The 15,071-nt window shown below is 36.5% G+C and overlaps 1 protein-coding gene across 1 annotated transcript; it reads right to left on the reverse strand.

Annotated features, from left to right (window-relative positions):
* Nucleotides 1–10,944: 10,944 nt before the first annotated feature.
* On the reverse strand, nt 10,945–14,185 carry LOC102608539 (ABC transporter G family member 14). The gene is made up of 5 exons (XM_006482342.4): nt 13,761–14,185; nt 12,839–13,637; nt 12,206–12,382; nt 11,901–12,088; nt 10,945–11,793 (listed from the first exon to the last, which is right to left on the reverse strand). The coding sequence occupies exons 1-5, from the start codon at nt 13,863–13,865 to the stop codon at nt 11,149–11,151; spliced, it is 1,914 nt and encodes a 637-aa protein (XP_006482405.1). The 5' UTR covers nt 13,866–14,185; the 3' UTR covers nt 10,945–11,148.
* Between the last annotated feature and the right edge of the window lie 886 nt (nt 14,186–15,071).

Raw genomic sequence — 15,071 nt, forward strand, 5'->3', positions numbered from 1 at the left:
AGAGGGAGAAATTACGATACTAACCTTATTGCGCTATTACAACCTTTCTATAAAAATACACAAAAATAAATACGTGAAAGAAATTAACTAAAAATTAAATTAATAAGATAAACAAAAAAAATTACAAAGAAAAATAAATGGAAAATTAAATTACAAAATTTTAAAGAAGAGAAAAAGAAAAGAAATACTAACCTTTAAATGTAGATTCACTTTTTTTTTTTAATAATAAAAAAAAATACAAGAAAACAAATAAAAGAAATTATTCACAAAAATTAATTCTATGAATTAAAATTACTTACCTCCCCGGCAACGGCGCCAAAAACTTGTTGTGCAAATTTTAATGTACTCGCAAGCGCACGAATCTATTGTAGTATAGATCTATGGTGACGAGTGTCGATCCCACGAGGAGGTGGATTTTAATTGTGTAGAATTAATTTTGTAAATGGGTGATTGGATTTATGGTGGAAATGATTTGGAATATGCTAAAACTTAAATTAAAATGGCGAGAATAAATTCTAAAACTGGAATTGAAATGGCGAGAATGAATTGAAGAGAATTCTATTGAAATGACGTACTTGGGTATCTGGATCCGTATCAACATGCATCATGGGCTAAATAATCCGTATTAATGCCAATTAAATCATGAGGGGGGAATCCACACCTCATGAACCACGCTCTAATCAATATGGTGCTAAGGGCTTATCGTGCCAAATAATAATAACCTTATACTAGAGAGCCGGTGTAACCAAGGCGGTATCTAGACAAGACTATTATTATTTGTCGACGAGAAGTCAAAACATCCACAAAAATTAGAGGGGAAGAGAAAATAAATTTACCAAATTAAGCCCATGACACATGTTGAGACTTCACCTTCAACCCAAGCTTGAAAGAAAATTAGCCACTCATAATTGAACTAGGGGCAAAATGGAAATTTATTAAAATACGAAGAAAATACAAGATGGAGAAGGAATTACAGAAAATGGATCCCAAAAATGGATTCAGAGATATCAAATTAGGGGGGGGAGGCCCCCTTTTTATAGATACATGGAGTAAATCATGGCCATCGGATTAAAAATAGTTTGGACGCTCAGGATTGCGCCACGTCATCAGTCAACAGTCCACGGTTTGACCACGCGGATGAACAGTAACACGGTTTGACCCGACTTTGAACAGTAACGCGGTTTGACCCGGATGAACAGTAACGCGGTTTGGTTGAAAATAATCCTGTGTGATGCATGCACCGTACGCGAGATTTTTCGTCCACTGATATGCTGCCACGTCACCATCAACAGTACATAAGAATTTTAGTCCAACAGGATCGTGACACCTCATCAGTCAATGCCACATCATCGGTCAATGCCACGTCATCATCCGTCTATGTGAACAGTGTCGTGAACAGTAACGTATACAGTACCGTACACGTGAATAGTACCGTACATGTGAATAGTGTCATTTTTCCTTTTATGCTCCTCCTAAGGTTTTCGACCGTCCTGAGTTCAAAAGTGATGTCCGTTTTGCCGTCTGATCTCTCCTTTATTGTGAAATGACTATAATGCCCCTAAAATACATAAAATACTTAATTAAAATAAAACACATGTAATTAAATCACAAGAAGGTTAAATATATAAAAGTAAGGGTTGTTAGTAAGACTTAAAATGTAAAATAACGGTTTTCTCCTTTATAAATATGCATTTTCTAATACTCAACAGGATGCCAAATCTCGTCTCATAAGGGCTGGCTTGCAAGATGCACCCATTACTTGGGAGTTATTTTTGGAGGCTTTTCATGAAAAGTATTTTCCTGAACGAGTTCGACATCAGATGGAGGCTGATTTCTTGAGGTTGACTCAAGGAACAAAGTCTGTTGCGGAGTATGAGGAACAATTTACTGCCCTCTCTCGTTTTGCTCATACCTTGGTTGCTAATGAAGGTAGTAAGTGTAGGAAGTTCCTGGAAGGGTTACGTCCTAACATTAAAGGGCGATTGACCATCCTTAAGATTAACAATTATGCCGATTTGGTGGACCGAGCAATTCTTGCGGAGAAGGATATTCTTGAAGCCCAAGTTACAAGGGATCAGAGAAATAAGAAGAATCCACAAGGTGGACCGCAAAATGGAAGTTCTTATAGGCAGGGTCCTCACTCCCAGAAGTATAATGGTGGAGGTAACAAATGGGATAACAAGGGTGTTCCTGATGACACTGCTCGGAGGAACTACCCCATTTGTCGACATTGTGAAAGGAGGCACCCTGGTGAATGCCATTGGAAAACTGGAGCTTGTTTTGCTTGTGGAGAATCTGGGCATAGGATTATGGATTGCCCAAAGAGACGTAGCGAGACTACAAATACTCAGACTAACGAAGGGCAGAGGAAGAAACCGAGGGTGCAAGGGCGTGTTTTTGCACTAACAGAAAAAGATGCTGAGGTGTCCAATGATGTAGTATCAGGTACATTGTCCTTATTCTCTAGAGAAGCCAAAGTTCTTTTTGATCCTGGTGCTACACATTCATTTGTATCTTGTGTGTTTGCCCGTTATGCTAATGTGCCTATCACACCACTGGATGTTCACGTGACAATTAGTACCCCTATGGGGGATTGCCAGTTTATAGATCATGTCTATAAGTCATGTGTGATCAGATTGTGTGATAAAGAATTCCTTGTGGATCTCCTACCTTTAGAGATGCACGATTTTGATTTGATTTTGGGGATGGATTGGTTAGGACCTTACCATGTTTCAATAGATTGTTTTGCTAAGGAAATTATTTTTCGCCTACCTGGCGAGGAAGAATTTCATTTTCAAGGGAATCATAAGAGTCATAAAGCTTTGATTTCTATGGTTAAGGCAATGAAAATGCTAAAGAAGGGGTGTGAAGGATTTTTAGCGTATATAGTTGCTGACCATCCCGATGGGGCGTGCCTTGAAGACATACCTATTGTAAGGGAGTTTATTGATGTATTTCCTGAAGATCTTCCGGGACTACCCCCAGATCGAGAGGTTGAGTTTACTATAGAATTAGTTCCTGGTACTACACCTATATCCAAGGCACCATATCGGATGGCACCCATTGAATTAAAAGAACTAAAGGTCCAGCTACAAGAATTACTAGATAAGGGTTTCATTCGTCCTAGTGTGTCGCCTTGGGGTGCTCCCGTTTTGTTCGTAAAGAAGAAAGATGGTTCAATGAGGTTGTGTATAGACTACCGGCAGTTGAATATGGTTACCGTCAAGAATAAATACCCTCTTCCCCGAATTGATGACCTCTTTGATCAATTACGAGGTGCAGCGGTATTCTCTAAAATTGATTTACGATCTGGCTACCATCAATTGAAAATAAGAAGTGAGGATGTATCGAAGACAGCTTTTCGAACTCGTTATGGACATTATGAGTTCTTAGTTATGCCTTTTGGATTAACTAATGCTCCTGCAGTGTTCATGGATTTGATGAATAGGATCTTCCAACCTTATCTTGACCAGTTTGTCATCGTCTTTATTGATGACATATTAATTTACTCTAATAGTAAGAAGGAGCACGAGACGCACCTGAGGATTGTATTAGAAACATTGCGGGAGAAGAAGTTGTATGGAAAATTTAAGAAATGTGAGTTTTGGCTTGATCGTGTGATGTTTTTGGGACATATAGTGACGAAGGATGGTATTTCAGCAGATCCAGCCAAAGTGGAGGTAATTGTGAATTGGGAAAGGCCTGCTAGTGTGACTGAAGTAAGGAGTTTCTTAGGATTGGCAGGTTATTATAGGCGCTTTGTCAAAGGATTTTCTAGCATAGCAGCACCATTGACTAATTTGACTAAGAAGAATGTGAAGTTCAATTGGGATGAGGCATGTGAAAAGAGCTTTCAAGAGCTCAAGAGTCATTTGGTGACTGCCCCCGTTTTAACTCTCCCTTCTGAAGGTGGAGGTTTTGTGATTTACAGTGATGCTTCCAGAAAAGGTTTGGGTTGCGTTTTAATGCAACATGGTAAGGTTATAGCATATGCTTCTAGGCAGCTAAAGAATCATGAACAAAACTACCCAACACACGATTTGGAATTGGCTGCTATGGTGTTTGCTCTAAAAATCTGGAGACACTATTTGTATGGGGAGACTTGTGAGATCTTCACCGATCATAAGAGTTTGAAGTACTTGTTTACTCAAAAGGAATTGAATTTGAGGCAAAGAAGATGGTTGGAGTTGGTAAAGGATTTTGATTGTTCTATTAATTACCATCCAGGTAAGGCAAACGTGGTAGCAGATGCCTTGAGTAGGAAATCATCTGGGTGCATGGCTCATCTTATCACCATGCAATCTCATTTGGTAAAAGACTTGAGGAGATGTGGGATTGAGGTAGTTACTCATGGGCAAGCAGACGTGTTAGCACATTTGACAGTCCAACCCACTCTAATTGATAGAGTTAAGGTAGCTCAGAAGAACGACATAGAACTCAATAAAATCCGTGAAGATGTGAGCAAAGGACATAAGCCCGGATTTAGACTTGATAATGGGGATGGATTATGGTTGGGACAAAGGTTATGCGTGCCAGCAGACGAAGAGTTGAAGGCGGAGATCTTAAGAGAAGCTCATGAATCATCTTACAGTATGCATCCTGGTAGTACTAAGATGTATCGTGATCTAAAGCAAAGTTTTTGGTGGAGGAATATGAAGAGAGATATTGCTGCTTTTGTGTCTCGGTGTTTAGTCTGCCAACAAGTAAAGATTGAGCATCAAAGACCAGCAGGAACTTTACAAACGCTTCCTATTCCTCAGTGGAAATGGGAACACATAACAATGGATTTCGTTTCTGGATTACCTCGTTCTAGGAGGGGATGTGATTGCATTTGGGTAATTGTTGATCGATTGACGAAATCAGCTCATTTCTTGGCAAGGAAGAGTACAGACAATGTAGGGCAACTAGCTAAGTTGTTCATTAAGGAGATAGTGAGGCTTCATGGAGTTCCAGTGTCAATAGTGTCTGATAGAGATCCACTGTTCACTTCAAGATTTTGGGCTAGCTTACATAAAGAGTTGGGGACGAAATTGAGATTTAGCACTGCTTTCCATCCACAGACAGATGGGCAATCCGAAAGGACTATTCAAACCCTTGAGGATATGCTTCGAGCTTGCGTCCTAGACTTGAGTGGTGGTTGGGAAGAGCACCTAATGTTGATCGAATTTGCTTATAACAATAGCTTCCATTCGAGTATTGGCATGGCACCATTTGAGGCATTATATGGAAGAAAGTGTAGGTCCCCAATCTGCTGGGATGAAGTTGGTGAAAGAAAACTTTTGGGTCCAGAATTAATACAGATTACTGTTGATAAAATCAAGTTGATTAGAGGACGTCTTCAAACAGCTCAGAGCAGACAGAAGAGTTATGCAGATCGTCGTAGACGTGAGTTGGAATTCGAAAAAGGAGATTTTGTTTTCTTGAAAGTATCGCCATGGAAAGGGGTGTTTCGGTTCGGGAAGACAGGAAAGCTTAGCCCTAGATTTATTGGACCATTTGAGATTTTAGAGAGAATTGGTCCGGTGGCCTATCGCATAGCTTTACCACCAAGTCTGTCTAGGCTTCACAATGTATTTCATGTGTCTGTGTTAAGAAAGTACATTGCAGACCCTTTACATGTGCTAGACTATCAACCGATTCAGATAAATGAAGACATGTCGTATGAGGAACAGCCTATTGAGATTGTCGATCGAGACGAACAAGTATTAAGGAATAGAGTTATTCCCCTAGTGAAGGTACGATGGATGAATCATTCTATTGAGGAAGCCACTTGGGAGAGAGAAGCAGAAATGTTGGAGAAGTATCCTCAACTCTTCCATGCATAAGGTAACCTTTTAATTTCGAGGACGAAATTTTTGTTAGGAGGGGAGAAATTGTAACGCCACAAATTCCCATACATATTAAATTATGGAAATTGGGCTTTCATTGAGAATTATGAGTGGCCTATAACCCTTATTTAGAAAGGGGTACTAATTAAATAGAGGTTATTTATGAGATCATTTTGGAAAAGGGCTATTTTTCCTTATTGAATAGGGTTTCTTAAGATCCCCTATAAATACATACTTTTCCCCCTTCCATAACCCTAAGTTCACAACGTTTATCCTTCTTCTCTGCTGCTCTTTACGCTCCTACCCAAATCTTAGGATTCAAACCTTTGTTTAGGAGAGACTCAAAGCGACGGGTAAGTTCACAACGTTTATTCTGAACAGCATGAGTATCTCGAATTTTTAAAGCTATATTTTCTGAACGAATTTTCTTATAAAATTTATATTTCTGGAAACTAGACATGTAGGGCTTCTTGATTAAATTTTATTTCATTAAATTCAACTTCGTTTTCAATTTTATACGTATTTTGGAAATAGAAACCACTGCACTGGAAATCCACGATTCCAGTATTGTGATCAGATTCACAAGACTATTTGTACCACCAAATGAACTCAAAAAATTCTGAAAGTTTATATGTATGTTAATATATGTGTCTAGGATTCCCAGTTTTAATTTCATAATTTTCTGATTAGTATTTTATTTTATAAAAATCACGGAACCCGTTCTGTTTGGTTTAGATTATGTGAAAACAGTTTCGAATTTGCTGAGAAGTAAATAGTTTTTAAAATGTTTTTGATATCGGATCCTCTTGTAAATTTTACATGGGGTACTCATGGATGTCCAGAATGGTTCCATAGGATTTTATATCATTCTGAGTCTTTGATTAAGAGTTAAAATTCCGAGAATCAGACCTGTACGGGTATGAATTAGAAAATCAAATTCTTAGAATAAGTTATTGATTGTCATATCTTGTATTTGTTTAAGGTTTTGAAGGTGTTTGAGGCTCTTAGAAGCTTAGAGGTGTGTTAATCCAAGTTCATTTGTCGAGGTAAGTAACTTCATTCCTAATGTACTGGATATGTAGAAGTATTTTGATATTATTATTATAAGTATAAATGTTTTGATACTACTTAAAGGATTACTAATTTTGATAACAAAATTAGCTTTATGTAAATGTTTTCAAACCATTCTTTTTAACAAAGTATTTTATAAATGCTTTTTAATATGTAAATGATTTTATGACATGACAACCTTTTATGATGTTATCTTTAAAATGTTATGCAAGCCTATATTATTGATATGAACTTTTATAAATCTGATACGAATGTTTTGTACCCATATATGATTTCAATTACTGATAATTGTATGAGATTCCTAATGTTTTGGCTCATTGTCCATAGTTATTCTGATTCTGATTCTGATCGTAATATACGATATATCTGTCTGGACCAGTACTGGGTTTCTGTTCTGAATGTGCACACGATATTCTGATTATGTTTCTGGCCGGGTCACCGGGACTATAGGTGACACTATGTGACATGAGCTAACCTGTTTGTTTTCTGTATACGTATTACATGAGTTGATTCGTAAGTAAATATGCTTTTGAATATTCTGAATTATTAAGAATTTATCTTATGTTATTGTGATATATCGTTTTATGAAAATTATGGATTATGATATATGCTTTAAACAAAAGAAGGCTTGCAATATTTTTGGTATCGATAGGCCTAGTGTGTTAGGAATGGTTTTACTTACCGAGTTGACGGCTCACCCCTCGTCATTACTTTTTTGCAGATTAAGTTTCTTTTGAGAGGTGCACTTAGCTTTGGAGTTAATGATTTCCAGTTTCCGTTTGCTATTGAATAAGAGGAGGAATAGACTTGTGTTTCTATTTAGTTACTTTTATTATGAACGTGTAATTTGGAGTTTGAGACTTTTGTTATTATTTTTATATGTCCTCGAGAGAGATTATTTAGTATTTGACGTTTGGATTTATGGATTTATTTGAATAAGAATTGGAGGAATTTCAGTTTGAAACTTATGAGTAAAGATTATGATTTGTGAGTAACCTCCTTCTTCACGTGCTCCGCACGTGTTAGATTTGGGGTGTTACAGTAACAGTGCAATAATTTTAATATTCGTGGACTAACACTACACCCAGCTTTTATTTCTTTGATTTCGATTAATTCCTTTAATTATCTATGGCGACTTTTTATATTTGACTAGTGACGTTCATTACTAGTTTGGAATCCATTCATATCTGTTACCAACTCAGACATCTAAACTAAATGAGATGTGCTAGCTTCTAATTAGTTGAGGAAGAAGTAAAAAATCCCCACATATACGAGGAGTAGGAATTTGTTTGGATTCTACTACATCAGCTATGATTTGGCGTAATTTAATTAGATATTTAAAATTAAAAAGGATTAATTTTGTGTTCAGATAGTGAACACTTATTTAAATTACTTATTATTTGTGAAAAAGAAAATGAGTTATCAACCGACTAATAAGTGGTCTGTTCAATGATGATTGACATTAATTAAATTATCTTCTTCAATTCAGCAACATCTAAGTTGAATTATTAAAAAATGATGATAAGATTTAGATTGTTAAATCTTCTTATATCCAATTATTTAAGACGAATGTAATGCTTAAGTTAAGTTGCATGCTTACAAGAAACACAGATAGAAAGCAAAAGGGTCAAAACAACATAATTGGAAAGATGTTTTATGGTGGTTAATAATTATATGCATTGCATTAACTTAAAGGTCACTTCTAGATGCATCCGCGATTTTTCCACACTTGGGTTTAAAACGCAAATAAGAGTTCATTAAGTTAAAGCAGCAATTACATTACGTTTACAAATTAAAGAAACAAAAAAAAAACGAAAAGAAAGCCATCAAACAGAAAGAGAAGAAGCTGGCCACATGCTGAGGACACAAGTGATATAAATGTATTTATTCTCAAACAATTGAAAACAAAATTAAACCAAAGTAACAACACATAGATGAAATTAAAGGTGTGCGTTGTCGATAGATCTTTTTTTGTATGTTTTGGTGAGTGTGATTCGCATTGAGCACATCCCATGTGACAGATACCAATATCATGTCAATATTTATCATCAAGATAAAAAAAAAAAAAAATGTCGTGCGTCTGTGTGTGATGCCAAATATTATTCTCAGTAGTGGAGATGATGTGGAGGAGGAGAATGACAAGTAAGCAATAGAAAAATAAAATAATGCAAAAAGCAAGTTAGGGTTTTGTTTTTAAGATTTTGTAGGGCAAGAAGGACCCACACAATGAATCATGAAAATAATGCAAAAAGCAAGTTATGGTCTTTTGATTCTCTTCTTTATTTGTACTCACAAATCACCCACTACTTCATCATCTTCCATTTACTCACATTTCCATGTACATATTTTGAGTAAAAAAAAAAAAGAAAAGAAAAGAAATGCCCTATGTCTAGTCCTCCATCTAAATAAAAGAAATGCCCCACGTATATCAATTTTATATGAAACCGGAATTAGTCATATTATGTGATCAAGTCATGTAGTATATTAGCAATAACATAGAAGGAATTATATAATAGTCGATGGTAAACCATTATGAAAATAATTTCAGGTATTAGTATGTATTAGTGGGGTTGATTTTCTTCTAAATATTTATAATCTACTAAGTCAATTTTACTCTAAAATATCCAAACTTTATCATCAAATAATGATTCGTGGTTTTTGGTAAACTTATGACGTACCTAAATATATACAAAATTCAAAAGAAAATTAATTATTAAAGGATCGCGAAGGGAGATAGCTAGAACTCTTAGGTTGTTGTAAGTGGAACTCATATACTGTATGATAACTGAAATCATTATTACGTGGCTTGAAAATCTTTGTTGCATATAATTTTAAATCCAACTTATAAAGCATGCGGATTAGCTCTTTTCATTTTCATTCTCACGTAAGCATGAGACGTTCATTAGCACTTAATGATAATTAAAATTAACTTCAACTAAATTTGGTTCATATATGTCATCCTATTAATAATCAAATAAATAGATAATCAATTGATCTTTTTAGGTTGCTGTAGTAGCTTCCACTTGTGCATTAGCAAATAGCAACTATTTTCTGTGCAAAAAGGCAGACTTAAACTGAGACCTAAGTAAAGTAATAATGTTGTTTCTTTCTATACACAAATCAAAATCTTTTTTTAAAATCACATCTGTTTATCAATTGTCGATGATCTCATCTTCATAGTCACTTGCAGCCGAAATCCACATAGTTGGACTAGCTAGCCAGATATAGGTTTAGGATATATCAAGATCATGAAATAGGTTTTATGGATTTTGTTTATAGGTTTTTTATTTGATTGGCCAATTATACATATATTCATTGGTGGCAGTGATAATGGAGAAATTGTGTGGCAAAGACAAAGATATGAGAGAAGAGGAAGGCTAGCTAGTTTTCTTTTTTTAAAAAAAAAAAAAAGAAAAGGAAAGAAAAATAGAGTTACTCAGTTGTTGTCCTTGTCATAATATATATAAGCAGAGATAATTAATGGCTATAATATGAACAAGGATAAAATTTAGGTTTGTGCGGAATGGTGGGCATGCTTACGATTACAATATGGTTACTATTGATAGGTCACTCTTATAACATGCACACGAAATCGCATTATCATTACTTACCCCTCCTGTTTAATTATCAAAAGCCATAGGAAACTGGCACAATTCTAATGGAAATAACCACACTTGCTTTTTTGACCACAACATCAAAGTGAAAAGAACGATTTTTTCATCTCCTCAGATCTCTTCATCTAAAATAAAAGTACAAATATAAACAGAATAAAAGTAAAAAAGAATCTTTAATGATTCTCTATTCTCCTCTTTTGAATACGTCTGGTGGTTCCTAAATCACTCAATTTTCTTTGTTGTTGTAATCACTGGACACTCTTTTCGTTTGATATATAAGCCCCAATTACCCCACAAAATGTCTGGCTTTGAGTTCTGCGGAAGCCTAGTGGCTTCAAAGGTCTGGTTGCTATATTTTATCTTTCTTGCAAATGTGCAATGCGTGTGTCGTTTTCTTGGCAGAATATCCATTGGGTTGACAATGCAACAAATTAATAAATTTATTCTGAAATTAAGACTTGTTAGTATTATCTAAGCGATCTAACAAAAAGGCTAGTACATCGACTTACAGAAAAGTTGATCAAAATGATCTCACATGATTCCCGTCTAACCCTAACATTATTCCTCAGTTTGAAGAAGGAGAAAACTCTTCAACTGTCACGTTCAAATGGCAGTAGAACTATGCTAAATTGACCTTAATGCACACGACGCAGTGCCATGTAAGCAATCAGTCGATATCCCACTAACATCAGGGCCATGATGCACACATCTGCCCACAAATTGTTCAGTCCCATTGATCTTACAGCAGGATAGTCTGCAACCCGGCACAACTCTCCCTTTGAGCACTCATAATAGTCATCATCATCATACTGAATCCCGAGTAGCATCTTGTAACAGTAGTAGCTATAGCTCAGGTACTTGAGCCAGATTATGAATGGTGGGATCTGTTGGACATAGTATCCTCCAGCCATTAGGAAAACAAGAGTCGTGACAGAAGCTAAAGTAGTGGCTTGTTTGACATCCATGAGAATAGCTCCAATTGCTAAACCAAGACCTTGTGCTACAAGGACTGAGTAAAGAACCGCCAGTAAGGATAGAATAAAAGTAACAGAATCGGCTTTAAGGCCACCCATCCAATATATTATGAAAACAAACGCTGTTGGAAGGGCTAGTTCTAATGGCAGGTCTCCGAATGTTCTGGCTAAGAAGTATGATGAAAGGCGATACATTCCAGATGATCTTTCCTTTATTAGCATTGTTCTCTCTTGGGGAAATGTAAAAACAGCATTGTAGAGGGGATAGAACCCCCAGAACACAGAAAAAAAGAAGAGCAAAGCTACCTGCATCCGAAAGGAAAGCCTGATTTAGTGTCTATTAGTTATCAAAACTATAGAGTATTAATCAAACAATTAGGCGTGTAATCTATGAACTAAATTAGAATTCTTACTCGGTCTTCGATGTGAGAAGTCGGAGTGTGCCACCACAGGAGTCCACCAAGCACAGCAACACTGATGACTTGGAAAATTCTAAGCTTGTTGAAAGCTTCAAACCTCCTCTCCCTCACTCCCCTTTGGAGCAGCACTTTGAACTGATGCCACCAGCTTGTGGACCACTGCTCTGCTTTCCTTCCATTTTCTGCATCATTTCAGAATTTATAATTCAGATTAACTCAAAAAGAGAAGAAAATAAAAATAGGAGACGTTTTAACTTGACGGGTGATAAGAGCAGAGGTAGTAAAGGAGAGAAAATTACTTGCAGAAGCATTTTTCGTAGAGTTGCAATCAATGGCACCCAAGTTGCTAAGCTCGTCTTTTAATTTTGTTGCAATGTTCTTCTCATAAGCAGACTTGAGAGCTTCCCTTACCAACTTCTGATCTTGATCCGTGTTCTCACCCTGCTCAGTTGATTGCCTGTATTCAGGGCTTACTCCTGTAATTTTAGGACAATCTGTAAATGTCTGATGTTCCAGTTAATTAAAAGACCATGCAACAACTTGGGATACATCAATCGCTAAAAGGATGAAATGAAAATCCGTGCACAGAATTACTTGGGATGTGATTGCATGTGGTTCTTGTTCACACCGTGTCACGCGTGTGTTTACATATGATCACAAATGAAGATGACTCCAAAGTTTCTCGTAGTGATAATGTAAATGTTTAGGTTGGTGGGGTCTTATTTTATTCCATTTACATAATTGTACAAGCAACATTTTCTGTAAGCCAAGTGATGTCCTATCCTAGTCTCATGTTAAAAGAAACCAAAGAGACTATGCAGGAATGATGAGTCAACAAAAGGAAACTACCCCCACCACGTATAAATTTTGCGACTTTCAATGTGTTTGTTCAGTGATAGTAAAATATGAAAAACAAGTGGGATAAAGTTTACCATTTGCAAGATCAAGTAAGAGATCGGCTGGATTGACAGTCACTGATGTAGAGAAACCAATGGAGGAAAAGTATTCCAAAGCTGTAGAAGCAGGGCCATTATAGATGAGGCTGCCTTCAGAGAGCAAAACTACTTTATCAAACATGTGGTAAAGTCTGCTGGATGGCTGATGAATGGTGGTGATGATGGTTCGGCCGCTATTTGCCAGCCGTTTGATAGTTGTCAGGATTCTTTGAGCCGTGGTTGAGTCCAATCCTGAGGTTGGCTCATCAAGCAGTAGCAAGCATGGATTGATTAGCATTTCTTGGGCTATACTTACTCTCTTCTTTTCCCCTCCTGATATTCCTCTCACCAGTGGCCCTCCTATCATGCTATTCCGGCACCGTGTTAATCCCAGCTCAGCGATAACTTGCTCCACATGCTGGTATTTTTCAGTATATGTCAAGCTATTGGGTAGCCTTAGCAGAGCAGTGAATAGAAGAGTTTCAGTGACAGTGAGATGTGGGTACAAAATGTCATTCTGTGCAACAAATCCTGTTCTTCTCTTTATGGAACCAGAAAAAGGCTGGTCATTGTATGTGATTTTCCCGGTTAACTTGCCGTGAAGACGTCCTCCGAGAGCACTGAGCAGAGTAGTTTTGCCACTGCCTGATGGGCCTAGCATAGCTAGTAGTTCTCCTGGACAAACCATTCCTGTTATCCCTTTCAGTATAGTCTTTTCTTTGTCTCCCCATGTTCCAGTACCTGTGCAAAATCCTATAGGCTGCTCCAATTTCACCTTGTAAACTACATCCTCAAACTGTGTATATATAGAAAAAAAAACCACAGACAAATCAAATAAACATGCACAAGTAAGGTATTTTATTATGTTAACATGACTTAGTATACTAACAAATTAATCCTTTATCCAAGAGAGAAATACCTTGAGAGTTATAGGACTCAAGATGAGCTGGTGAAGACCAGCAAGCTGTGACTTTGGTTGTACGGCAACGGCAAGGGCCGGCTTGTTCTGAGGCTCAATCGACATGTTAGAATTGGTGCTGCAATGTTCGGGCTTTGGTGCTATGCAGTTGAGGGGCTTATGGCTTAAACAATGAAATGACCTTGTTAATTATAAGCTGTTTTAATTAGTTGTAGAAGTGCGGTGGTGGTGGTGGTGGTAGTGATGTGTGATGATGATGATGATGATTGGGGGAAGGGACTATAAAGATGTAGTTATAAGGGGTTATTTTTAATAACTTGGCCTTGGCTTTTCCCAAACTGAACTAGAGAGCTCATGAATATATAGAGATGGTACAAATGAGGATTTCTGATTGTGCCGAGTGCCAAGCCTCCCCCACGGTGGGTTCCCACCTTTTTTCCCCTTAAATTATTCTAACACCAACTCTTAACCATTATTTATACTAATCTCTATATCTTTCCTTTTAGCTCTTTTTATCAGCATCTCTATCATGTTCCTATTGTAACCTTGATTGCATGGATTTTTTATGCAGCTGAGATCAAAGTATGACAATTGGAAAATCCATTGACAATATAAGATACTCTTAGAATTAAAGACCGGCTTTGAGTGCAAGACCTAAAAGACTTAAGTTGATTGGTAAGAGTTATTATCAATATATTAATTGAGACGAGTCTTAATAGATTTCTCATGTAAAATGAAGATGTAATTATAAGGTCATGTGAATTTTAAAAGACATACAAATACTTAAAAGTGAACGAACATTAAAAAGTAAATTAACTAAAATAAAGTGAACACATGAAAACCTAAACATAAAAACATGTTACAAAAGTTAATAAACCAAAATTTTAAAATTAATTACTAAAGACAAGTCCTAACCAGCAATTCTCACTACCTTTGGCACTTAAATGGAACCAGATTCTAAGCACATGGAAGTAGCTAAGAATGATAAACATAGCATCAATATTGCCATATTTCTTATTCTTGTTTTCTTACGTGCAGGTTGTAATAATAAATTGTGTAAAGATAAAACTTTGAGCTTGAAATAGTTAAAAAAAAGAAAAAAAAAGAGCAAGTTGTTGAATATGATCTAACAGACAATTAGTAGTGCTTCCCACCATTATTTGACACAAGGTACCTAGATTATGAAGGGAGTGGGAGATCCAAAAGCCTAATTGTATAGAGTTAGTACATTATAAGGTTTCAAAGTCACTACCCCTTTTTGTTGTGTTGTGTAACATCTTTATATGTACAACTTTTAATTTTTCCTTTTTT

The sequence above is a fragment of the Citrus sinensis genome, chromosome 6 (genome assembly GCF_022201045.2).
Source record: "Citrus sinensis cultivar Valencia sweet orange chromosome 6, DVS_A1.0, whole genome shotgun sequence".
NCBI classification, from domain to species: domain Eukaryota; kingdom Viridiplantae; phylum Streptophyta; class Magnoliopsida; order Sapindales; family Rutaceae; genus Citrus; species Citrus sinensis.

What these genes read in the sequence shown, in the direction of transcription:
- LOC102608539 (XM_006482342.4), bottom strand. Translation starts at nt 13,865, where the DNA reads ATGTCGATTGAGCCTCAGAACAAGCCGGCCCTTGCCGTTGCCGTACAA. An exon ending in CTTACTTGATCTTGCAAATG is followed by an intron (nt 12,383 to 12,838) that starts GTAAACTTTATC and finishes CTAAAATTACAG; the next exon opens with GAGTAAGCCCTGAATACAGG. An exon ending in CTTCTCACATCGAAGACCGA is followed by an intron (nt 11,794 to 11,900) that starts GTAAGAATTCTA and finishes TTTCGGATGCAG; the next exon opens with GTAGCTTTGCTCTTCTTTTT.